The sequence below is a fragment of the Delphinus delphis genome, chromosome 16 (assembly GCF_949987515.2).
Source record: "Delphinus delphis chromosome 16, mDelDel1.2, whole genome shotgun sequence".
Lineage (NCBI taxonomy): Eukaryota > Metazoa > Chordata > Mammalia > Artiodactyla > Delphinidae > Delphinus > Delphinus delphis.
This window is the reverse complement of record NC_082698.1, coordinates 31,205,455-31,231,848: the sequence shown is the minus strand read 5'-3', so window position 1 is coordinate 31,231,848 and position 26,394 is coordinate 31,205,455. Positions and strand designations below refer to the sequence as shown.

General features: G+C 42.5%; 1 protein-coding gene across 1 annotated transcript in view; it reads left to right on the top strand.

Annotated features, from left to right (window-relative positions):
* The first annotated feature begins 7,203 nt into the window (after window positions 1-7,203).
* The window catches only part of DNTT (DNA nucleotidylexotransferase), a 34,785-nt gene continuing 15,594 nt past the window's right edge, over window positions 7,204-26,394 (top strand). Inside the window, exons 1-6 of the mRNA XM_060033628.1 lie at window positions 7,204-7,424; window positions 19,369-19,543; window positions 20,249-20,377; window positions 21,647-21,817; window positions 22,879-22,950; window positions 24,495-24,618. Of these exons, the coding sequence (XP_059889611.1) occupies window positions 7,222-7,424; window positions 19,369-19,543; window positions 20,249-20,377; window positions 21,647-21,817; window positions 22,879-22,950; window positions 24,495-24,618 (874 nt within the window). The 5' untranslated portion in view covers window positions 7,204-7,221. The remainder of the gene's footprint in view (window positions 7,425-19,368; window positions 19,544-20,248; window positions 20,378-21,646; window positions 21,818-22,878; window positions 22,951-24,494; window positions 24,619-26,394) is intronic.

The following is a 26,394-nucleotide window of genomic DNA, read 5'->3' as shown; positions in this document are numbered from 1 at the left end:
CAAATGTCACCTCCCCAGTGAGGACTTCTGACCATTTTTTTTTTTTTTTTTTTTTTGGTACGCGGGCCTCTCACTGTTGTGGCCTCTCCCATTGCGGAGCACAGGTTCCAGACGCGCAGGCTCAGCGGCCATGGCTCATGGGCCCAGCCGCTCCGCAGCATGTGGGATCTTCCCGGACCGGGGCACGAACCCATGTCCCCTGCATCAGCAGGCGGACTCTCAACCATTGCGCCACCAGGGAAGCCCTGATCCTCTTAATTTAAATTGCCCCCCTCACCTCCACCTTAACACCTTTATTCTTTCCATAGCACTTATCACCGTCTGGCCAACTCTAATTCATTTATTAGTTGTATTTATTGGTTCCCCCCCACCCCACCCCACTCCGTGATAGAATGTAAATTCCATGAGGGCCAGGATAGTCTGTTTTATTCACTCTGTATTCTTATTGTGTAGGATAGCGCCTGTAGTATAGTAATCGCACAATAAATATTTGTGAATGAATGAATTAATGAATAACCCCAGTTTAGGCCTCCATCAGCTCTCTCCTCTCCGTCTCCACGTCTCTGAGGTGTCCCCTTTCTAGACTACTGCGGCATCACTGCTAGGCTGACTTCCTCACGCCACTCTCTGCTCGGAAGCTCTCCATGGCTTCTCAATGCCTACTCAGGCTTTCAGCACTCTCCAAGAGCTGGTGCAGCCCTCCCGGCCCTGGACCGGCCCCCTCCTCTGTGAGCAAATTCTCTGCCTCTCCCCTCCCCTCTCTCCTCTGAATTCCTCCAGCAAGAGATTGTAAGAGGGGCAACTTAAACATCCTCTAGGGTGCTCTGAAGAGTGAGTGTGAGGTTGAAGGTTAACGCACGTCACAGAGACTAACATCTTTACAGATGACCACGACTGCTATGCCATCATCATACGATTCTGCCATCAACTTCTCATTTAAATCATAGGTGTCCTGAAGCTAGGAGCTAAAAAATCAAGTCGGATTCTCCAGTTTACTAGAAACAAAGCTGATCTAGTGACTCAGATCACAGTGGTGTATCAGAGCTGGCTAGTGCCAGCTAACAAGATCCAAAGGTGAAATGTTCTAGAACTTTGAGAGCGGATTGTTAAACATTCACACACTCCTGGCCACCTATCTGATTCCTGTGTTTATTTCTGGTTTGCAATCCAGAGGGGATAGAGGTGTTTTTGGTTACTTCCGAAATACTATCAAGTGAGAAGGAGAGAATTAAAAGGATCTGGGGACAGAGGTGAAGGAGAAGTTTGGGGAGTGAGGATAGAAGTTCTGTTTCAGACATTTTGAGTAAGACCCATAAGAGGAGACTATATGGGCTAGGCATTCAAGGGAGAGGAATGAACCAGAGATAAAGATTAGGAAATCCCCTGGTTCTGGCAGCACTGGAGGACTTACCCCAGGGATCCAGCAGCCACTGCTAACCCCGTCCACCCAACCTACGGCCAACAGCACAGTCACCAGGGCCTGCCTCTGTCACTTTAGACTCAGTTCAGGTTCTCTCCTGCCGTCCCAGATCAGTCTTTGATTACCTCATGCCTAGATTAATCCAACGGTCTCCTAATTTCTTCCCTTCTCTCTACCTTTCCGATTCATCCCATTCATTACTACCTGGTTGGTTTTCTTGAGGCTCCATTTCATCACATTGTGCCTTTGCTCAAACACCTTCAACAGCTCCCAATTCTCTGCAAATAAAATCCCAACTCTCCTATTCAAACTCTTCTTCAAGGCAAATACCTGTACTTTCTTACCTCCATGCTTGACACCCATGCTTTCACCCACCATTTTGTCCGCAGCTGGAGTTCAATAAATATTTTTTTTTATCAAAGTATAGTTGATTTCCAATGTTGTGTTAATTTCTGCTGTACAGCAAAGTGATTCAGTTATACACATATATACTTTTTTAAAATATTCTTTTCCATTATGGTTTATCACAGGATATTGAATATGGTTCCCTGTGCTATACAGTAGGACCTGTTGTGTATCTATTCTATATATAATAGCTTACACCTGCTAACCCCAATCTCCCACCCCATCCCTCCTCCAACCCTACTCCCCTTTGGAAACCACCAGTCTGTTCTCTATGTCAGTGATTCTGTTTCTGTTTCATAGATAGGTTCATAGAGTTTAATAAATATTTTTGAATGAAGACTAGAAGTCACAAATAAGCTGTTGTTTCCATCAATTCCCTTGTTCTTGCCATCATTCCTCACCTTGTGGATGAAGGGGAAACCTCAAGTTATAACTAAAATATAGAATTTTCTTGTATTTATTGGCATCAAGGATACAGAGCTACAGATTGATTTTCAGTGGCAAGAAGCAAATTTTCCAAGATTTTTGTCATTCAGGAAACCCCAGGAATTTTCCTGAGGAGGCAGTTCAAAGCTCCAAAAAACACTTGCTGCTGAGAACCAAACACAGCTGTCCAGGCAGCGGAGGAAGCTGGTGCTTGGTGAGAAACCAAACCAAAACAAAGCCCTGCCCGCACATTTGAGGATGGCAGAGTTCCCAGGTCGACAGCTTGAAGTGAGTAGACGATACAAGATTTTTGATATAAAAGAAAATAAAACTACCGGAAGCAGAAGTTTTCTCTCTCAAACTGACTTCTAATGCACAGAAACGGAACAACAACAAGACTTCTCAGGACAAAAATAACGTTTTGGTTTTTTTTTCTTCTTTTGACGGGAAGAAGCCCACTTCCCCACCCAACCCAGGGAGAACCTGCAACCCTCTCCCTTCTCTCCTGCCCCAGATACTCATACTCAGTAAAGGTCTGTAAGATCAATCATATGGATACCAAGTATTATCCCAGATGGAAAAACAAATCAAGATTAAATGAAGGAGAACAGCAACTGCATAGGAGCCGGAGAGTGGCAGCCAATGGCCAGGTGTGCTCTCTGTTTCCTCATAGCTGCCATCACCTACCCAAGCCAGGACCACTGGTTGTGTCTCCAGCACATGGGAGTGGCAGTACGAAGGGGAGGGTAGAATAGGGACCACGAACCCACAGTGGGCCAGGTGGCTATGTTCATGTTATCTTGTTCATCACTTACAATGCAATGAAGTCGGCACTATGATTGCCGTTTTACAAATCGGAAGCCGAAAAGCCCACAGGTTAAGTGACTTGCCCAAGACCACACACCTGGTGAGTGGCAGGTGGTTACCAGGCCTAACTCCAAGACCCCAGGCTGAGTGTGTATGCAGATGACAACCATCTGTCAGCACTTAGCTTGATCCTAGGCATGGCAGAAACAGGAACACTCCCCCTAAATCCCATGTGCTCCCCTGCATTTCCAAGCCCTGCTGTAGTTAGGTGGACTATGTGGCTAATCCTGACCAATGGACTATGACCAGCAGTCATATGAGTATCATTTCTGAGACAAATTTCCCCTTAGAATAAGTATGCCTTCAGCAGTGTAGGTGATTCTCCATTTCCTACACCCTCACTTTCACTGGACAATGTATTTGTCAGTCAGGGTCCAGTTAGGAAATAGGAAAGCACACTAGATCTTTCAACAAAGAGAATTTAATATAGGAGATTGGTTTAGCAGGCATCGGAGGGCTACAAAGCAAAATGAGAACACTGAGATATCTCAGAGAGAGTAACTGTAGGAAGCATGTCCCACCCCAAGGGCTGCAGGAACAAAGGGACAGAGCAGGCATTGTTGAAATCTGAAAGTTTGGAGCAGGCAGTCCCCATGGAGCTGGAAACCAGATCTCTGAGGAAAGGGTGCTGCCTGCTGCTGGTGTTGCTGTAGGAGTTCATAGGAAGATCCCTGCAGAGCTGAGACTGTGCCAAAAAAGGGGGAGAAAGGTTAAAAAAACAAAAGCTGGAGATGCCAGAGAGAAGAATCATTACTGAGAAGACCCTGAAAGTATCAGCAAGCAAATCAAAAGGGTCAAGTCCTCCCCTCTCCAGGCTTGCAGTCTCTCTCTCTCTCTAGCGCCCCCCTATCGGCAGGGCCCAACACGGAGCCAGATGACATGAGAGATGGAGTTTGCACGGTCCTAGCCCCAAAGGCATAGAGTAGATCATAGAAAGAGAGATTTCTTGATTGAGAGACAATAACCTAATAACCAGACAGGCATCATCACATTTTTAATTTTTGATAGTAATCTTTCCAATACAAATGATTCAAAGCAAATTAAATAAGACATTGGTTAGCATAATATTTCAATGATTTAATAGCTTTATAAATCATATAGAATTGATTTCAGATCAAAGTGGGACTTCTCTAAAAACAAAACACGAAATCACTACCAACTGACATTTATTTAAAGTGCTTCCTCTGTGCCAAACACTCCACTCAGGAGTTGCTGTGGGTTACCTCAGTCAATCCTCATTTTACAGATGGGGAAATCTGAGGTTTAGAGAAGTGAAGCACCATGCTCAAGGTCACAGTTCCAAAGCAATGGAGATGATGAGATTTGTACAGGCAGCCCGATGTCAGAGCCTGAGCTCTCAGCCATGTCTCTGTACTTCTCCATCCCTTTTACCACTTAGGTGACATACTGGTTCTTCCTCTGGTCATACCCTGGAGGTGAACACGACAATCCCAGATTCTTGCCAGAATCTTTCCCCTACTCCAGGCCACGGGGCCACTTGGTAGTTAAGACTGCATTCTCACGTGAAACATTCAGCACTTCAGTAACCAAAAGCCTACCAGTGAAGACCACAGTGGACTCTCATCCCAGATTTTGATCTTTGGCAAGCAATCACAGCACACTGGAACGGTAGAACTGCAGTAAAGGTCTTACCAGATGTTTAAATCTCTTCTGTAACATTTCAACAAACAGTTGTTTGGACTCTATTTGAACAATTTTCATGACCTGTAATATCCCACTATGCAATGTGGCCTCTCTATTTTTAGAGAACCCTAGTTAATAAAAAGTTCTTACTCTCAGAGAGTTAAAATCTATTACTCTGGAAATTCCCTGGAGGCAGTGGTTAGGACTCTGTGCTTCCACTGAAGGGGGCGTGGGTTCGATCCCTGGTCCAGGAACTAGGATCCTGCAAGCTGCCGGCTGGGGCCAAAAAAAAATGTATTACTCTATAAGTTCCATCTGAAGATTTTTGATCTTTCTTAATCAACACAGATAGCTTTGCAAAGGCTTGAAGGCAGCTGTCATATCACTTTTCCCTGGTATTGTGGTGAGGAGTTCATGTACTTTTGAAGGTAGCAACAGTCTCAAATAAGGCAGAATGGATGAGCAGAGCTCAAATTTGTTATTGGGGAAGACACATGTAGAGGAAGGCTTCTTTGCAGTTAAGAGCACAGGTTTCATACTCAGATTAAATTCAGTCATTTCCTACTTGTGACCATTGACTAGTTCTGTGACCTTGAGAAAGTTGTTAAACCCAGTGGGGATGCTAGTACCTACCAGACAGTGGTGTGAGGATTCAGTCAGCTAAGGCTTTTAGGTGCTTGCCATGGCCACAGAGGAGATGCTCCAGAAATGAGATTAGTAAAGTGTATTGATGAAAGACACGAATTTTATTTTACACATAAAGTTATGAAAATGTCTCTTTATGGCAGTAATTCTCACCTAAAGATCATCCCATCCCATCCCAAAAGATTAATTTTAGGCTTATATAACAGACTACTTAGTCTCCTGAACAGACAACATTAGTCTACTGAAAAGCTGAGATATTTAGCATTTGAAACCCAAAGACCTAAATCAAGATCTGATTCTGCCCCTTATTCTGTGATCTTGAGTACATTGAGCCTTTGTTTCCTAACTTATAAAATGCACCAGCATAGTTAAAATGCCCACCACGAAATTCCGATGGAGCAATTAGAGGCAACAGATTAGAACACAGAGTAATGTGAAAGGATCTGAAAACACAGTTCTGAGTGAAAAATAAAAAGGTGACCAGCAGGATGAGAAGTATAACAGTGCCATTTATGTAAAATCAAAACAACCATACACGATGAATAACACCCATGCTAACTACAGAAATCCAATGTATTGCAGTGCCAACCTATGAGGGGAAGAGAATGCAAGCTACTTGGGAGGTTAAAAAATCATCAAAAATAAAGACAAGGAGAAAAGGGAACCCTCTTGCACTGTTGGTGGGAATGTAAATTGATACAGCCACTAAGGAGAACAGTATGGAGGTTCCTTAAAAAACTACAAATAGAACTACCGTATGACCCAGCAATCCCACTACTGGGCATATACTCTGAGAAGACCATAATTCAAAAAGAGTCATGTACCAAAATGTTCATTGCAGCTCTATTTACAATAGCCAGGACATGGAAGCAACCTAAGTGTCCATCGAGAGATGAATGGATAAAGAAGATGTGGCACATATATACAATGGAATATTACTCAGCCATAAAAAGGAACGAAATTGAGTTATTTGTAGTGAGGTGGATGGACCTAGAGTCTGTCATACAGAGTGAAGTAAGTCAGAAAGAGAAAAACAAATACTGTATGCTAACACATATATATGGAATCTAAAAAAAAAAAAAATGATCGTGAAGAACCTAGGGGCAAGACGGGAATAAAGATACAGACCTACTAGAGAATGGGACTTGAGGATATGGGGAGGGGGAAGGGTAAGCTGGGACAAAGTGAGAGAGTGGCATGGACATATATACACGACCAAACGTAAAATAGATATCTAGTGGGAAGCAGCCGCATAGCACAGGGAGATCAGCTTGGTGCTTTGTGACCACCTAGAGGGGTGGGATAGGGAGGGAAGGAGGGAGGGAGACGCAAGAGGGAAGAGTTATGGGGACATATGTATATGTATAGCTGATTCACTTTGTTGTAAAGCAGAAACTAACACATCATTGTAAAGCAATTATACTCCAATAAAGATGTTAAAAGAAATAAATAAATAAAGACAAGAGGGGTCTCAAGAAATTTATAATAAGTAAATAGATTAATTAATTAATTAATTAATAACATGGGGAAAATGATGCTTCCCCACCTTCCTCAAAAGGTTATTCTGAGGATCTGATGAGATTATGCATAGGCACCCTAAAGTTAATTTACCATTTCCATTATCATCTCTGTACTGGACAAATAAACAGAGGTAGCAATTCCCCATGGATCTTCAGCAGGAAGTCATGAACAGGGCAGAGCCCAGTGAGATGGTGAGATGACATCAGGGCTCCTTATGAAGGAGGGGCAGGCTCTCCCTCACTTCTGGAGACACCACTTGTTGGCACAGCCAAAGGCAGCAGCAGTCTCTTCCCATGGATCCGCTGCACATGGCCCCCTCAGGCCCTCGGAAGAAGAGACCCAGGCAGCTGGGTGCCTCAATGGCCTCCCCTTCTTATGACATCAAGTTTGGAGATTTGGTCCTTTTCATTTTGGAGAAGAAAATGGGAACCACCCGCAGAACCTTCCTCATGGAGCTGGCTCGAAGGAAAGGATTCAGGGTTGAAAACGAGCTCAGGTAAGACATCACGGATTTCAGTTTGTGAATAAGCAGGGCTTCTTTGGAACCCGTGTTTTCCTCCACCTACAGAAGAGGTGACTCTCCCACTGGGAGAACAGGTATGAAATTAAACAACAAATTTGAGGCAATTAGTTAAGGGAAATAAGATGAGTGGGGATTTGATGCAATTATATTGAAACCAGTTGGCACCAAAAGATAACGTAATTTTTTTTTTTTTTTTTTTGGCCTTTCACTATTATGAGATGAGGTATCTAGGGATGATCAACAGAAACCTAGTTGGGAAGTTCAATGATGAAACCATTCGAGTTTGTTCTTGACCAAATTAAACTAAAGCACCACTGAGTTGAATCAAAAACTGTCAGCTGCTTGGAAGCAGAAAGATTGGTTTGATTGCTTGGCCCTTGAGCTGTGCATCTGACTGTGCTGAGGTGGGTAGTGTCTGTGATGGTCTAGGATGAGTGACTAGCTGGCTCACCATAGGCACCAAATGTGGCTTTGCTCATGCTTTTCTAAGCAGCAGTCTGAGTGGGATTTGTAGAGAGAGGGATGCTGGTTAAAGATTCAGGGGCAGCTCTGTCCAGGGGTGATGGACACCACGCCGAGAGTGATGAGCTCAGAGCCCAGACAAGAAGGCAGTTGAAGCAAGCATGTGGGGCACCTCAACTGGTTCACTAGCAAACCCACTCACATCCCAGCACTGGCCCTGCTCTTTTTCTAACAGTTACATAAACTCTTCACTGGTTTCAAACAAAACAAAATCCAGACACAAATGGTATTAGAACCTTGGCATAAACAGTTCCAAACAGAATTGCCAGAGGGCTTGTAATGAATAAGAATGATAATTAATGCAGTTGGCTGGCTCTGATTGTCCAAGGAATAGTTTGACCACATTTTTTTTTTCAGGAAAATCGATAAGAATTCTGTGTGAAAATACATTTTTACTTTGAAGATAGTCTTTGACATTAAAAAATAAAACTGACAAGCATTTCCTGAGGAAGTGTCAGTTTCAGATTGCTAGAGAAACATGTCAAAAGTCAATAATCAGATATGATAATTTTCACAATACCCATAATTCATATGAAAAGTCAATCTCATAGAAACATTTTATTTATTTATTTTTTACTGAAGTGCCCCATTCAGAAATTCCTGAGCTTCCCATGGTCTCCCTCACCCGATTTCTCTTTACATGGTCTCCTTCCCCCAACTCCTGCCTCTTTTTTCCTTTTTAACCCCTATCTCATTTGGGATATTAAGCTCAAAATCTCATTGAAACATCCCTTCCACAAAATCATAGATGTCATCCAATTGTTGAGTCTGCCTTATTTAACAGACTTACATAAAATATTGGAATCAGGAGGGGGAAAGACGACATAGGTAAGTGGCTAAAAACCGAAATTGAAAAAAAGGAAACTGAAAAAGTAGAAACTAGAAGCCTTAGCAAATATGGAACTGCTCTTTGCGGTAAAGAAATTTGGCAAAGGGCCAGACAGGAAGGTGAGAGCCAGATGGTCAAGGCATCACTTACATAGAAAGCTCTCTGTCGAAATGTCCACACTTCCAGCAAGAGCTGACTAGTTTAGTTACAGGTACAGCTACGAATATGCACACGGTAGCTGAGGCAGGTACTAGGAGAGACGCTGGGAGGCAAGCTTCTTCTTTTGACAAGAGCCCAACAGGCAGCTTTGCTGCCAGGAACCGAGCCCAGCTGCTCAGGCGACAGAGGAAACTGGCGCACGGTGAGCCAACTGCTGCTGTGAGATGACGGTGGCAAGGTTCCCAGGCTGGCTGCTCAGAAGACACATTAAATACAAATGTGTTTTATGGCACAAAAATAAACCACAAGAAGTAAAAGTCCTAGCTCTCAAACGGAATTTCCATACACAGCTATATAGACTTTAACTGGAAAAGGCAATGGAAATTATTGTAGGGGAAAATCTCTAGATAAGAAATCTAGAGACCTCAAATTCTGGCTCTGACCCTTCCCAGCCATGTGATGTGGGGCAAGACCCCCCTCTTCTCTCTGACCTTAGTTTCTTGATAAATGGTCTAGTCTATCTGATGTGATACCATATGTGATGATGGATGTCAATATACTTGGATAAATTAAAACAGTTATACAAACGTGAAGTGTGGTTGTTTTCTTGTTACTTAGCTGAATCCATTGACCTTTACAGTAAATCCCTAAGGAGAGGGCTCTCTCTCCACACTCTGAACTAGATCAAATGACATAAATAAATAGAACAAAGAAAGGAAGGAAACCCATCAAATCGTCTATTTCGTAGGGAAAGGGGTAGTAGGGAGAGACTAGGTAGTAGGCGGAGGAGGTCGTAGGGAGACATTATGGCTGCTTTTATGCTCTGTGTTTTCCAAATGTTTTTACAATAAACGTATATTTTTAAAATGAAAATAAAGGAAGTTGTTTTTTAAAAGAAAGGATACTTCTCAGTAAGACCAGCTAGATCTCTCCTTTTGATATATAGGATTCAGAGAAAGAGGAACTAAAATTAAAAATGCTCTGAAAATAGACAGTAATCTCCATAGTTTCTAACACATTCTTTGGCTGCCGGGAGGATTAAATTTGAGGAAAAATCTGATTCCTACTTTACCTGGACCTGAACATACAGCTTAGAAATGGGGTACCTGAATGCATAGAACTATCTGGAACTATTTAAGTTTCTAGCATATGTGCACTGTATCTTTATATTTGGATTGGACTGCATTAATATTTATGTTATATGGCAAAAGACATGCTATTCCATGTGCCATAGGAAGCTGGTTCTTGAAATATAAATCAGGAGAGGTGTCAAGTCCTTTGAGGCATTTGTGCACATTCATTAAAAAGGTTTCTGAATTTTATTCCATGGCCAACATCCTAAATTTTAGAGCGGCTTCATAATATTCGAGCTACTCTAGCTGGGACAAGATAGAGAAGGATCAAAATCTAGTGTTTGTCATGTTCTTCTTTTATCCTTGATTCCAGTACTTTGAGCTATTTTAAAACTTTATCTGCATCAACCCTCCTCTATGAACATATTAGCTAAGCCTACCATCTATGTCTTGACCTAAATCATTGATGCTGAAGAAGAAAGGGCTGGGTAGGAAGGGTGGATCTCCATGGTTACATCGCCCAGCAGATTAACACTTGCTGAGTTCCACTGTTCAAGCTGTAGAAACCCATCAGAGGATGCTTTTGCCCTTCCTGGACCTGCATAATTTGTCTACAAGGGTACCTTTGGAAGGCACTGATTTTACTGAAAGCAAGATATACCATCATGGCATCACATATAAAGGGTTCTGTTAGTACCCACTCTGCACAATATGTGTCAGGTTCTGGAGACAAAAAATAGTAGAAGACTTGAACCCTGCAAGCAAAGAGTTTAAAATCAGACAGGAGAGTCAGGAACTGTACCTTTGTTGTCACCTAGCATGAAAAGATAGCATAATGTATTTTCCAAGTATGTACTTGTCTTCCTCTTTTTTTAAAATTAGCATTTTCCTACCCAACACTTCGAGCCTTCTTGTGTCATTTTGGTTTCCAACCATTCACTACGTAACTTTTGAAATGTGGCTTCTGTCTCACTCATTATCCCAAAACTATTGTCTTCAAAGAATTTCCTGGTAGTCAAACCCATGGTTTTTCACCTGAATATTGATAAAGACTCTTTCCTTGACTAAACTCTAGCGTGGCTTTTAGCAGCTTAAGGCCATGTCCCTAGGATTGTACCCCTGGCCCCGCCTTAAAATGCCTGCCTGAGAAAGTTCAAGATTATCGGAGAATTTACTGTTTGTTCCAGCCAAAACCTGGCAATAGGCAGATAGACCCCTGAACCCCCTCTTAGAGCAGGTACTTTAGAAACCTTGCCAGTATAAACCCTTTCTCTGCCCCTTTGAGATGTAAATCTTCCAACCACCCAGAACTGTCTTCTCAAGGACCTGAGAGCAAACATCCAAGGAGATCATTCTCACCCCCAGTCTCTGCAGGAAGGTAAAGGCCTAACTTCAGTGGGCCCCTTGCTCTAACTTGCCCCACTGCCTCCTGTCACAAAGATTCCAGATGTTCTCCTCTGAATAAGCAGCAATTAGCAAATCCAGGTGGCCAGGTCACAAGGACCAGCCCCCTTAATGCCTCTCGGTGCCTTTCCCACACTCCAGCCTTTACAAGGTCTCCTGCCTTCTGTTCCCTCGAAGTTGAGTTCCATTCATGCTGGACCCTCTTCCCTATTGCAATAGTTATTACTGAATAAAATGTATTCTTACTGCTTTCAGTAGTATCCAGCTCTGTTTATCTTTGACAATGTCTGATCACTTCAAATTTGTGGTATCTCAAATAAAAATATTAAAAGTCATTGTTTGCCAAATAAACTGAACACCAGATGAAAGAGCTGTTACCTGCTCTAGAAAATACGATGTGGAACTGGTCCACCTCTAGGCCTCTTCTGGGTCCAATGTCCAAACACATCTTCATTGGTTTCTCTTTATGGGTTTTTCTCACTCTTTCTCCCCCAACCTTGAATGGCTCCTCCCTGCACCTCTCTGCATCTAAGACCTAAGGCCCCTGGAAGCCTTCCTAGAGGAAGAAACTTCCTCCGTGGACACAGGTGTGATCCATGGCCTAGGGTTGGGCCCCGGCTCTTCCACTTGGGTTTGTTCCTCATCTCACCCAGTTGCCCGTCCCTGACTCCACAAGGGCAAGGGCGTCATCTGGGCCATTGTGTAGACCTCATCTTCATACCCTTGACAATTTTCTTACCCAGAGTAGGCTTCAGGAAATATTTGCTCAAAGAATGATTTATCTGGTGAATATGAAGCCAACCAAAGGAACTTATGATTACCAAGAGTAATTTTTGTCACTAATTTTTTTTTTCTACAATGCACCTGTATTACCTTTGTAATCAGCAAAGTAATGAAGACTTTATTTTTCTGAGTTCAAGAGTATGCAGTGTAAAAATTAGTCCTGCTCTGGTCCAAAGTACTTTATATTTCAAAATTTGTGGACTTTAAAAATGAAAATGTTGGGCTTCCCTGCTGGCACAGTGGTTGAGAGTCCGCCTGCTGATGCAGGGGACACGGGTTCGTGCCCCAGTCCAGGAAGATCCCACATGCCGTGGAGCGGCTGGGCCCGTGAGCCATGGCCGCTGGGCCTGCGCATCCAGAGCCTGTGCTCCGCGGCAGGAGAGGCCACAACAGTGAGAGGCCCGCGTACCGCAAAAAAAAAAAAAAAAAAAAAAAAGAAAATGTTCATAGTCCCATTTACTGTGGGTCAAAAAATCAAGGCAAGACCCTCTCAGTCTTAAGTATATCAAGGACTGGAAGTAGAAACTTGGCTTTACTGGTGCTAGTAAGAGTGTGCGATAAAACCAAATCAAACTACCTTGATTTTTCGGTGTCAGGGATTCTAAAACAGATCAGTTGCTAGGGAAATTTGCAAGAGGATATTTTTAAACTGTGAATGTCTCTGCTCAACTATAAATAACTATTTAAAGTTATTGTTTATAAAATAAGTCCTATGTCAGATGGAAAGAATTAAGAAATTAACAGATACAAACTACTATGCATAAAATAGGTAAGAAACAAGAATTTACTGTATAGCACAGGGAATTATATTCAATATCTTGTAATAACCTATAATAGAATATAATCTGAAAAAAATAACTGAATCACTGCTGTACACCTGAAACTAACACAATACTGTAAATCAGCTATAGTTTAATTTAAAAAAAAAAAAAAAAAAGAATGCCCTCCCCAGGGAAAGAAAAGAGTTTTAAAGACAAAGAAAAAAGCAGGTGACCATCCGTGAGGACAGCTTGGGGTGTCAGTCTGGCTCCTGGCAAAGAAGGATGGCTGCCTCTTTCCTCATGGAGAGTTTTTCTAATTGTATCAAGAGGCAGGACCAACTGGGGAAAGAAAGACAGAAAGATCAGGAATACTGGTATCTGAGAAAAAAAGTCGGAACTGAGATTTGTGAGTTAATCTTTCAGTTTAGAGCTTTCTGGACATCTGAGGGCCACATTCATGATTCTTATAATATCTTTTACCATATGGATTATATATACCTAATGTGTTTCTTTTAATTGCCCCTAAACGGAATCATTGCAATTTAGCCCTATCTTAAGGAATAATAATCATAAAAACCATGGGTCTGATATACATAATTTAAACATATAGATTTAATAAACATATAAACTTTTAAAATGTTCAGTTATGTACTCCCTAAAATTATTTCATGTGCCCGCAGAGAAATGAGTGCCATGTGGGGAAACATTGCTGTAATTAAGCAGCAAGTCCAGCATGGGGATCAGATCTAAGCCGGGGCAGATAAAGAGCCATCTTTCTCTATAGCTCCGTTCCACAAGGTGGAGTTCTTGGGCTGTGAGGTGGTTTTGAAATATGGTGGCCCCCACGGAGTGACAGGGACTATTTTCCCTTTCCTTACATTGGGGGTGGGGGGCCTGGTGTACCCGATAGGGTACAGCAGGAGTGACACTATGTGGCTTTGGGGGCTAGGTCATAAAAGGCCCTGAGGCTTCTGCTGTTCCTTGGACCCCAGAGCCTCAGGTAAGAAGTTTGAGTTCCCCCTGAGAGAGGCCACTTAAAGGTGCTCAGGCTGATCGGTGCTGCTGAGCCCAACCTCCCAGCCACCCTCGCCGAGGTGCCAGACACGCAGGCTGTGTGGAACACCAGTACCTCCATCAGCCATATATGCAACAGAAGGATGGCCCAGCTGAGCTGCCTAAATTCCTGACCCACAAAATTGCGAGACGTAACAAAACTGTTCCTTTTCAAAGCCATTACATTTGGGGATTGTTGGTTGTGCACCAACTAGATAACTAGAACTGACTATGTCAGAATCACCAAGGGAGCTTGTCAAAATCCATATTTCTGGTCCCTAGGTGAGATTTAGTGAATCTGAATCTCTGGTAATAAGGCTCATGCATCTGAACTTTAGTCCACCTTCCTGTGTGTCTCTAGTAGACACTAGAATTTTAGAAACTTTCCTTTAGAGCTATAGATTAATCAGTTCATTCTACTAGTGGGCTCTCTATTGATCATTGCTATAAACCTAGCCATGAGCTGGGTGCCAGGCATGATTATAACCATGCAGATTATAACCAGGCAGATTATAACACTGTCCCTGCCCTTAGCGATGCCAAGGATCAAGTCAAGCACGTTTCAGTTCAGCACCAGTTGAGGAACAGGACCCTGCATGGTTTTCCCTGTGGGAAGCTGAAGGACAAATCTGAGTTCAGGATTCCTGTCATTGGTTCACAGCCTCCCAAACCTACTCCAAGGCACTATTAATTAGTCATGGCTAAGAAACTGGATGCACTTAAAGAATGGAATCCACTGATATTTCAGGAACAGCCATCTCAGCACTGCCTTGGGGTCTTTAGGAGAGATGGAAGGTGGCTGCCTGAGGCTCGCTGCCACCTGGTATCATAAGAAGAAAGCCCAGGTCTTTGGGGCCAGCCCCAAACAGCCATCTCAGCCCCAATCCCAGGTTGCTTTGCCCTTGAAAATGACATGCATGTGTATTTATTCCTTTAAGTGGAAAAGTGATGCAAGATGGTTCATGACAGAAAATGGGAAAATATAGAAAAATGCTTAAAACAAACAAAACCTCGCACAGGGGTCTAACCACAGTCTAGCAGAACGTTAAGAGATTACTCAAGTCATGAACACCTGGGTTTGAATCTTGGCTTCATGTAACCTCTGTAGGCTTGGTTTTCTCATTTGAAATTTCATTCCCCACCTCATAAGACTCTTGGGCGGATTGAGTAAGAATATATGCGTGTGTGGTGTGTGTGTGTGTGTGAGTGTGTGTGCGTGTGTGTGTGCGTGCATGCGCGTAGTTTTTGTTATTCTTGCTGATTGTCTGGAATGTTTCTCTCTAGTCTTTTTCTTTCGTGTATACCAGTATTTAATTGTTTGTTGATTGTTTTACAGCACCCTTCCCCCACATCCCTAGGCATTCAGAATGTCTGTTAGAGGCAGGGCTGAGTCCAGAGATACCCTAGGTGAGAGATGGTGCGGAGGAACCGGGGGTGGTAAGTGTGGATGGTGAGGGACCTGAATTTGGAAGAGGAGCCCCGGGGGTTCCTCCTGAGCACATCTATCTCCCTCCGAAGTTTAGGCAAAACCCAGAGCTCAGGGAGCCTGACAGCCCCTCTGTGACTACTCCATCCTGGTGTGTAGCCATAGCAACTGTTCTTTCAGACTTTCTGGGACAGTCCTTATTGTAGCCCATATTATACTGGACATAAAACATCGAAACATGAATCCTATGTGGCAGCAGCAGGGAGAGAGTGTCTAACAGTGTTATGTAGGAAGTGTCAGTCCACCTCTATTTCTGCACTTCGGAGAGAATCTTCATCGTGATCATGATGGTGGTGGTGGTGGTGGTGATACTCATCCTGATGGTATTCCTTTTGAGAAAAGGAATAGCTCTCGCCAGAGCCATGGAATTAAGCACAAAGTCACAGAGGGACAGCTCAGTGTGGTCTAGCACACAGGTTTTATTCTATTTTATTTTTTTGGCTGTGCCACACAAGATCCTAGTTCCCCTACCAAGGATCGAACCAGCACCCCATGCAGTGGAAGCATGGAGTCTTAACCATTGGACCACCAGGGAAGTCCCCCAGTACACAGATTTTAGATTAAAACAGACCTCAGATCAAATTTCAGCTCCACCAATTATTAGCTGGGTGAATTTTTAATGTCTCTCAAAAGCTCTCTTTTCTTATTTTTAGATGGGGATAATCATACCTACCTCATAGTGTTATTGACAATTAAATAAGGTAGTGTATGAAATGTGCCTACCATCGTTCTGGTACATGGTAATATTCAAATATTATTAGTCTTTTCAATACTGGAGTCTTCAGGGCAGAGAGAAAACCACTGTATCAGCAAAGGGCTGCCGCAACACAGCAGTAAGACACTGGCAGCAGAACATACTAGAGGGGATGACCCTTCTTGGTAATACTATCTGCTAAGGGCTCAGAACAGAAAGTGAACAAATGCTTTATTGTGGTGGTCTGGAACCGAACCTGCAATATCTCTGAGATATGACTGTACTGTGATGATGTCAAAGTTCCTAATGCTGACTTTCAAGCTCTTACTTTGTGGGAATGAGTGACAAACAGTACTGAACTCTGAATAGCACAATGTGAATGTTTGATTTTTTGTTTTTGTATGTGCTTTATTGCTGCCGTTGTTGTTTTGTTTTGTTTGCTAGTTGCTTAATGAGCAGGGGTTGGAAGTCTAAATCAGAGTCTTCCTTCATATGATGTATAGCCTATATTCACAAATACGCTTATATGAATTCAGTAAGAGATGAACGTGGTCCTCATCCAATAGGGTGAGCTCACATATCCCCACTGGGGGATGGTGGTACAAGAGTGGATGGTGAGGGGTCTAAATTTGGACACTGAGCCCCAGAGCGCCTCCTCAGCACACCCTGCTCCCTCTGAGGTTCAGACAAAACCCTATTTATAATAATAAGAATAAATATTATAATAAATAATGTAATAGTAAAATTTCCCTTCAAAGGGCAGAAATATAGAAGGAATAATAATTACTATGTAGCCTTGTTAATTCTTTTGTTGTTCAAGTCTTGACATAAACAATCTTTCAAGAAGTTTACCATAAATAATCTTTGGAATTATATGGATCTGGAATAGGGAAGCAGCTAGCCGTCTTCCCTCATCCCCTGTAAAAGGTTGTTTTACCCTGACTTATTTCTGCCTGGGCCTGCTGCACATCCTGCCATCCAGATGGTCTCAGCTCTGATCTCCAGCCCTCACCTCTCTCCCAGCGCCAGCCTCAGATCCCAACTGTCAGCCAGCTATTTTCATTTGGATCTCCAGCCATCCTTCCAATGCAGCATGCCTGAAATAAACTTCAATTCCACTCCCCCACCCCTTCCCCCAAAGAGATGCAACTTCCTAAATCCCTGTTTCTACCAAAAGTGATAATACTTGAGTGTGATAGATATGCTGGACTCATATTTGAGTCTATTCTCCACACCATCTTTTATAGGCGATGCCAGCTGTCCATCATATGTCTTCTTTGCCTTCCTTTCTAGAGCTATAGGAACCAGAGTGGGGTAAAAGTCATCTTATATCTGGTCCAGTGATTCATCTTCCTAAGTAGCTCCCCACCTTTCCCCAACCCATGACTCCCCCTTCCAAATCATTGTGTGTAACAGATTAGTCTTTTAAAATAACACGACAACACTATCCATGTCCTGCTCACAAAAGCCTTCAGTGGCTCCATAATCCCAGAAAACAAGATCCAGCTTCTTCAGCCAGGCTTCCAAGACCCTCTGTAATGTGGTACTCAGCCACATCTACAACTACTTCCCAACATGAATTCTTCACTCCAGTACAGGCCATTCTCCTTCCTTGCCTCTGAACCTTTTCTTCCAGGACGACCAAAAGTTCTGCCTACCATGTACCTTATCCCTCCCATCCACCCAGACAGGGCACAAATCCTGCTTTTCCACAAAGCCATCCACCTCTCCCAGCCCACATCAAATTCTTTTCCCTCTCTGTGTACCATCTGCAGATCCTGTCCATGTCTTGTGTCTTATCATAACATACTGTTAATATAAGATACTGATGCCCAGAGACTTCTCTTTTCTTCTTCGGTACCCATCACCACCACAAGAAACCTAGGGCTGTGCATATAACAGTGAACCAAAAAATACCCAATGAATCCAAGAGTCAGTCAAGAAAAGGAGAAGGAGAAAGAAGAAGTCAAGCAAGAGAAGTGGGAAAAACAAGAGAAAATTGATTTTTTTCTCTTAGATACCTAAGTACACTATTTGCCCTTGTTATTTCCCAGATTCATAGACTACTTGAACTGAAGGAGCCTTAAAAATTATTAGTTCCAATGATATAATGCTGACTGTGGAGACTTCTTAAAAACTAGAAATAACATACTTGACCCAGAAAAGACAGTCAAAAAGGATAAATATCATTTACCAGCTGTGTGACCTTCAGGATGTTCTTAACCTCTCTGTTCTTCAGTTTCCTCATTTTTGAAGTGTGACTAGTATGACATTTACTTGAGGAGCTATGTGAGTATTAAATCAGATAATGTATGTAAAGTACTTGGACAGTGCTGAAACATTGTAAGTGCTCAGTACTTACTAGGGAAAAGATACAGGGTCTTACGTCACAGGGTTGTACTTTGAAAAACATGTAAAACAGGGACTTCCCTGGTGGTGCAGTGGTTGAGAGTCCGCCTGCCGATGCAGGGGACGCGGGTTCGTGCCCCGGTCCGGGAAGATCCCACATGCTGCGGAGTGGCTGGGCCCGTGAGCCATGGCCGCTGAGCCTGCACGTCCGGAGCCTGTGCTCCGCAACGGGAGAGGCCACAACAGTGAGAGGCCCACGTACCGCAAAAAAAAAAAAACCACGTAAAACAATATTTCTCAAAGGCTGGTCACCTCCTATTAATGGGTTGTGAGATCAGTTTAGTGGGATGTTATAAGCATATCGACATCTACATCTATATTTTGGGTGATGATATAAAATGTGTTTCTAACTGTGGGTCACAAATAAGTTTGAAAGGCACTGGGTTAAAGCCCTCTACAAATAAAAACAAAGTGGCACATCAAAGCCACAAGCAGAGTGCAAGGTGCTAATTTAAGAACGGTTTTATCCTCCATCCTCTCTGGACCTTGGTTTTCCATTGACACCACAATCTTACTAATGTTTTCTTAATTTTTCTTGCATCTGGTATGTAACGTAGACCACTGTTGTTACACTAATTTAAGTAGAATTCCCTTGCATGGAGGTCTAGTTTCTCTGTGCCTGTGGTCAGGTCTACTGTGCATCTTTCTCCATCAGATGGAATGCTCTGAAACGCCTCAGGGAAAGAGGAGAGCTTCTCATTTCAAAAGTCCCTTCAGCTGGTAACTTTGTCTTGCATTCTGCAGTGATTCTGTCACCCACATTGTGGCAGAAAACAACTCTGGTTCAGAGGTTCTTGACTGGCTTCAGGTACAGAACGTAAGAGCCAGCTCACAGCTAGAACTCCTCGACGTCTCCTGGCTGATAGAAAGTATGGGAGCAGGAAAACCGGTGGAGATTACAGGAAAACACCAGCTTGTTGTAAGTGTCACGAATGTGATTTTCATTGCCTTTTGCTTGATGATTAAGAACATGGGCTGTAGAACCAACAGACCTGAGTTAAACCCCAGGTTCTCTGCTTATTCCCTGTGTGAACTTGGACAAGTCACTTAGCTTTTCTGAGCTTCAGTTTCTTCCACTACATTATGAGAATAATAGTGCCTGCCTATCTTGTAAGATGGTTATGAGGATTAGAATAACACACATGTAAAGTGCTTAAGACAGAGCCTGATTTATATATGCACTTACTAAATGGTAGCTATTTTTACAAACAAGTCTATACACAAATATTTCAAAATATTGAAGTCTTGATGTCTGGCAGTCAGAAAAGTAGAAGGTTCTTATTTTTTTTCTTACTGTGATCATTCATAAAGAAAAAAACAAAGTTAAGCTCTTAATTCCACACCCATCACCAACGGACCATAACTACATAAGTTCACAGAAAAGAAAAATGGTATTTAATTGGTAGTATTTTTTCATGTTATGTTTTCAGATTGCAAAAATAATACATGTTAATTGTAGCAAATTCAAATATTAGAGATGCATATAACATAAAATTTGAGCCTCCTATAATTTTATTCTCTTTCCAGAGACAATTACCATCAAACTGCCTTTTTCTTCACACACATCTATTATTATTACCACTATTAATTGTTATTTAAAATGGATGCTTATGCATTTGTTTAGGTGAGAACAGACTATTCAGCTACTCCCAACCCGGGCTTCCAGAAGACTCCACCACTTGCTGTAAAAAAGATCTCTCAGTACGCGTGTCAGAGAAGAACCACTTTAAACAACCGGAACCACACATTCACGGTAATGGAGATTTACAACAACACCTAGAGCAAACGCAGGGCTTTCTGCTTCTTTCCATGAATCTCCAAATTAAGTTATGAATATTCCTGAAAATCTAGGAATGTTTTTCACACCCTTACCCACTCCTCTAACCTGATCTCTGGTTCCTCTTTCTGTCAAGAATGGGTCTCCTTTTGCCATGGAAATAGACAAATATATTCGCACATCCTTTAGAGACAGTAGGTTACTACTTATCAGAAGTTGTCATTAATGGACGCAGCAGTTATCAAAGGCAAATATTCTGAAAAAACAAATATGTACTGTAATTAGTCCATTACATAGTAAGAGCAAATTACATAGAAATAGCAATTGTGCATAAATAGCTTTGCTGGGAAGCCAGAGGATTGAGAGTCAGCAGACCTGGATTCAGCCTCTCTGATATTAACTAGCTGGGGCAAGTCAATTCCTCTCTCTGAGCCTCAGTTTCCTCATCTGCTCAAAAAGGAATTAGCTATAGATCATCTCTAAATTCAGCCCTGAAATTCAATAATTATGTTTCAAATGACCCGAACAAGCCTATAACTGCTTGTCCTCCAGCCTAGAGTCAGTAGTCAGACAGATAAAACATGCATTAGTATATCAAATACAAAACTTCTCCTTTCTAGTCTTCTAGCCCCACGTGTGCAAGGAGCACCAGGAAATTGCAGCTACTGGGCACACTGAGCATCAGGCCGCACAGCTGCAGCTGCTTCCTCCTCTGCCAGAAATGCAAACGTGCCCTACCTTAAATAACCCCCTACCTTAAATAACCCTGCCTGTGGGTTTGCGCCACTTATGATTATACCCATTCATTCAACAAGCCTGTGCTAAGTGCTGACTATATTTCACGCATGAAATAAGAGATGGGGCTTCCCAGTGATCAAGACAGAATCCTGGCCACAGGCTGCGGGGACAGTCAGCAAAGAGGAAAGGATCGTGCCAAGTAACAACTAGGAAGATGCAATGAGCACAGTATCATTTTATAGTTATATCACTCCTGAATATCTAATGGCAGAGAGCTCAAAGTTTCCTTACAAAGCACTCTGTGGCCTGTCTTTTCAACTCCATTCCGCTCATCCACCAAGGGAGGGGTGTAAAAGTACAGGACACCCAATCCTGATCTTTGAGGAAATAGTCACGAGGTGTTCTAATACTTAACAGAGAGCAAGAGGTGTTTGCAAGTGGCTGCTGGCTCGGGGGCTAGGGGCCGAGAAACAGACTGTGTTTTGCTCATCTGGTTTTATTCTTCAGGATGCCTTTGAGGTATTGGCTGAAAATTATGAGTTTAAAGAAAATGAAGTCTTTTGTGTGGAATTTACTAGAGCAGCTTCTGTACTTAAATCTCTGCCATTCACAATCATCAGTATGAGGGACACAGAAGGAATTCCCTGCCTGGGGGACAGAGTGAAGTGTGTCATGGAGGTAAGGGTGAAAGGTGATTCATCCCAACTCCTGATAGGTAGGTAGGGAGGGAGGGAGAGAGAGAGTTGCAGTTAATGGATTTTCCTGTTAACTATATAGATGTGGTATTCATGACTTATTTTCCTTTTTCTCTAATATAGATTATATAGATATATATATTTTATAACATATATATTACATAGATAGATAGATACACATATATATTTGTTTAATTCCTACTCCAATATTTTCTCTCCTGGAGCTACGTGGGGTCAGCTAGTGGGAAAATAACTCTCCCGTATCATTAATCACAGTGAAAGACTCTAGTGACCTAAAAGCTCAACGGGAGAGGATGCTATGACTTCAAACACAGGCTGTGTGAAGAACCTCACTTCCACTCAGGGGACATTGCCCTCCAGAATGGTGGTGGGTGTGATGGGCAGTGGAGCTGATTCTGCATCTCTACCTGTATATTCTAGGAAGAGAGCCAGGGATGGGTAGTTATTTATTTATTTATTTATTTTGGTAGTTATTTATTTAATGATGTTTAAGGATTCCCTGGCAAGGCAAATTGGTCATCCAAGAGTAAGTTTCGATATAGTCAAGCTCGAGGTAAATTATTCAGGGGAAATAATCCCAGCTCTATTTAGAGGATGTTGGGTGGCTCTGAGCTGGATATCATAAGGGCTTGAACCCGGATTAGCTTTTCAGTGGGTCCAAAATTAACCGGCTCAGATGAAAAGTCCTCTTGTTTCAGCTAGTTTATATTAATTGAAAAGAAAACTATCTCAAATATTTAGACACACCTTTGTCAGTGAATCTTTTGGTTTGGTGTTCTGTAGATTTGGACCCTAATCATTCTGTACCTTCCTCCTTGAGGATTGTAAAGGGGTCCTTGGAAATATAGTAACCTGAGATTTTTCAAGCAGGAAATGTCTTGTTTTCTCCAGATCAGCTAAGGAAATATCCTGTATACAGCAGGTGTATTTCATGAAAAATTAAGCTACTAGATCTGGGGATTTGAAAATCTTAGACTGCAGTTAACATCACTAATGTAATATATTTTTCAACTGTTCGTGCAGGAAATTATTGAAGATGGAGAAAGTTCTGAAGTTAAAGCTGTGTTAAACGATGAACGATATCAGTCCTTCAAAGTACGTGATTTTTATATGTATTTATCAAAAATGGTTTTTCAGTTAATCCTATTACTTATTCTAAGTGGTTGTATTAGTCAGCTTGGGGTACCATAACAAAATGTCGCAGACCGAGTGACTTAAACAACAAATATTTATTTTCTCAGTTAGAGCCTGGAAATCTGAGGTTGGGGTGCCAGCATGGTTGGGCTCTGGTTAGGACTCTCTTCCTGGTTTGCAGACGGCCTCCTTCTCAATGTGTCCTTGCATGACACAGAGAGAGAGCAAACTCTCTGGTGTCTCTTCTTATAAAGGCACTAATCCTATCGTGAGGACCCACCTCATGACCTCATCTAAACCTAATTACCTCCCAAAAGCCCCATCTCCAGATACCATCACACTGGAGGTTAAGACATATGAATTTGGGAGGAGGGGGCACAATTCAGTCCATAGCAGTGGTCTAGGAAGGAGATGCCTAAATAACTATGGGTGCTCGAGCTTATTGCCATGCTATGGTGAGATACAAATGACCTTACCTCCCAAGAGTCTGTCACTCCTGGGTACCCTAAGACTGTGAGACAAAACAAACCTACTCTTTTTTTTTTTTTTTTTAATAGTAATCTTTTATTTATTTATTTTTGGCTGTGTTGGGTCTTTGTTTCTATGCGAGGGCTTTCTCTAGTTGCGGCGAGCAGGGGCCACTCTTCATCGCAGTGCGTAGGGCTCTTCACTACCGCGGCCTCTCTTGTTGCGGAGCACAGGCTCCAGACGCACAGGCTCAGTAGTTGTGGCTCACAGGCTTAGCTGCTCCGCGGCATGTGGGATCTTCCCAGACCAGGGCTTGAACCCGCGTCCCCTGCATTGGCAGGCAGATTTTCAACCACTGTGCCACCAGGGAAGCCCACAAACCTACTCTTAAAGAACAAACCTGTTCTTTAAGAAACCTGCTCCTCACTGAATCCTTGTCTACTTTGAAGCAGGGTTTGTTACCTCCCAATGTTCCCTACCTTGGAGTTGCAGGGTCCAGAGACTTCCACCTACCAATCCCTTGGGTTCAGAAGTGATGCTCAGGCTAACCTGTGGTCGAGGGCAGAAGGCCAGGCTCAGAGGGCGGACAGACTGGGTTGAGTCTGGGCTCTGACACTTACCAGTTGTGTGATGGTGGAGAATTCACGCAACCTACACGTGCATCCGTCTTTAAATTGTGAGGGTGAATATGCATGAGTGTGTGTAAGACACTCTTGGCCAAGGGTTGGGTACAGATCCCTGTGGTCACGCATTGACAGTGCAGGCAATCCTTATTGGATATCTGGAAGCCCTCGGCAGTGCCAGAGGCGGGCTCCTCCCTTCTGCTTCATTTAGTAATAACATATGTCAGGAAGGGACCCTCCTGAAATAGAAATGCCTCTGAAAAATTACCATTGCCCACCTGCTTGTCATATTCAGGAGGAACTAGGTCAGAGCTTGTTTACACCTTTTCTTAATCGCTTGACCTTGAAAAGTATCATTTCATTGACATAATGATTGTTTTAGAAACTAAAGGCATGCCTTTCCCTTTGTTTCAGCTCTTTACTTCTGTATTTGGAGTGGGATTGAAGACATCTGAGAAATGGTTCAGGATGGGGTTCAGATCTCTGAGTAAAATAAGGTCGGACAAAACCTTGAAATTCACAAGAATGCAGAAAGCAGGTGAATTGTCTCTCCTAAAAAAAATCTCATGTTGTTGCCGTGGGCTGGTCAGGCTGTGGTAGGGACCTGTCTGCTGTACTTCATACGTCAACTCCAGTCTTGGTGAGCTGGTCTCTTGTTTGGCCTCTTTTCATGCTATGGCTAAAAGCCCAAGCTTTTGGAATCAGAGAGACCTGGATCCAAATCCTGGCTCTGGCACTCTCCAGTCGTGTCATCTTGAGAAAGTTAGTTAAAATCTTTGAGCCTTCGTTACCTTATCTATAAAAGGGAGGTAACATCAGTACGTAAGTGGGGAACAGATCAGATCTTGCAGGCAAAGCACTTAGCCTGGCACAGAGCAAATATACCCTGCATGAGGGCTGTTGTCATTCCTTTATCCTGCTGTCAAACCTGTTTGCACCATTGATCTAGTTCTTACTGAACTGACCCTTTCAGATATTTGGGTCCTGGCTGTGTAAGAGGTATGGGTGAGGAATCCAAGACAGAAAGTTGACCTGGAGGGTTGGGGAGTAAAGAATATTTGAACGAACTAGAGCTGTTGCTTGGTACAAATACAGATCTGCTTTAGAAACTGTAAGAACCAGGACATAGAAGGGAAATAGTGGAAATCTAGACAGGGGTTTATCTACCCAACCAGGACTCCTTAACCCAGAAGAGTGTAGAGACAGGCATCTGAAAGCCTGGCAGGGCCTCACAGAGGTTGAAGATGGCTTGATCACTTCTATTTATGAAGGGTCCTGGTATATTTTTTTCAATCAAGGAATGTCAAAAAAACAGGGTCAAAAATTGTATGATTTAAATGTTTATTTTTAATATGCAATAGAAATACAATATAACTGGGATTTGAAAGGAAGTCACAACCCCAGTTCTGAGCACTATGGCTTCTGAGTTACAAAGAATGAGGACGTCATCAACATTTTTAATCATATGAAAGTAAGGGAATCTTCTACAAGAGGAGGCCAGAAAGAAAGAATGAGGATGTTGTCAACATTTTTAATCATATGAAAGTAAGGGAATCTTCTACAAGAGGAGACCAGAAAGAAAAGAAAAGAGAAAACAGCTATCTTCTGTTTAAGTGATGAAAAGAAACAAGCAAGAGGAGAGGAAGAAATCAATTCTTGGTGGTTCACATCAACACTACCATAGAATTCCCCAACTTCATTAAGTTGCTAGCCTCCAAAAAATTGCTAATAAGGTTTATAAGATGCCACATAGGAACTAAAAGAGCCTAAGGAAAAAAAAGACCCACATTCATATTCTGGGCTTCTGAAAGTGCACACTTAATAAGCGTGATGTACACCAGCTCTAGAGTCGCCATAGAAATATATACATAAGTATTAAAATATACATAAGTATATGTATATAAGTATATGTATATAAGTGTATGTATATAAGTATATACATAAGAATGATAGTAAGGGCTGTCAACACATAGAGAGAAAACGGGAGGCAATGCCGTATTTCCCTTAGATGAAAACCTTTATCAACTGACACCGAATGCTCTTGGGATCCAAGTAGCTCCCAATTCCCCAGCTTTGTAAACTGGATTTTTCTCTTCCTATTTGGGCTCTTCCAGACAGATGAATGAAGCAGCTATTATTCTCTCAATCCATCAGTGATGGCCATCCGACTATCTAATGCTTTTGTTTTATGTAGAACTAGAGGAATGCCTTCCTATCATACTTATAGCTGAAAAACCCAGGCTTTATGTGTCCCTTGTAGCAGCGCTACAATGAATGGACTTGTCAATGGGAATAGTTTAGCATTTTGCCAAGG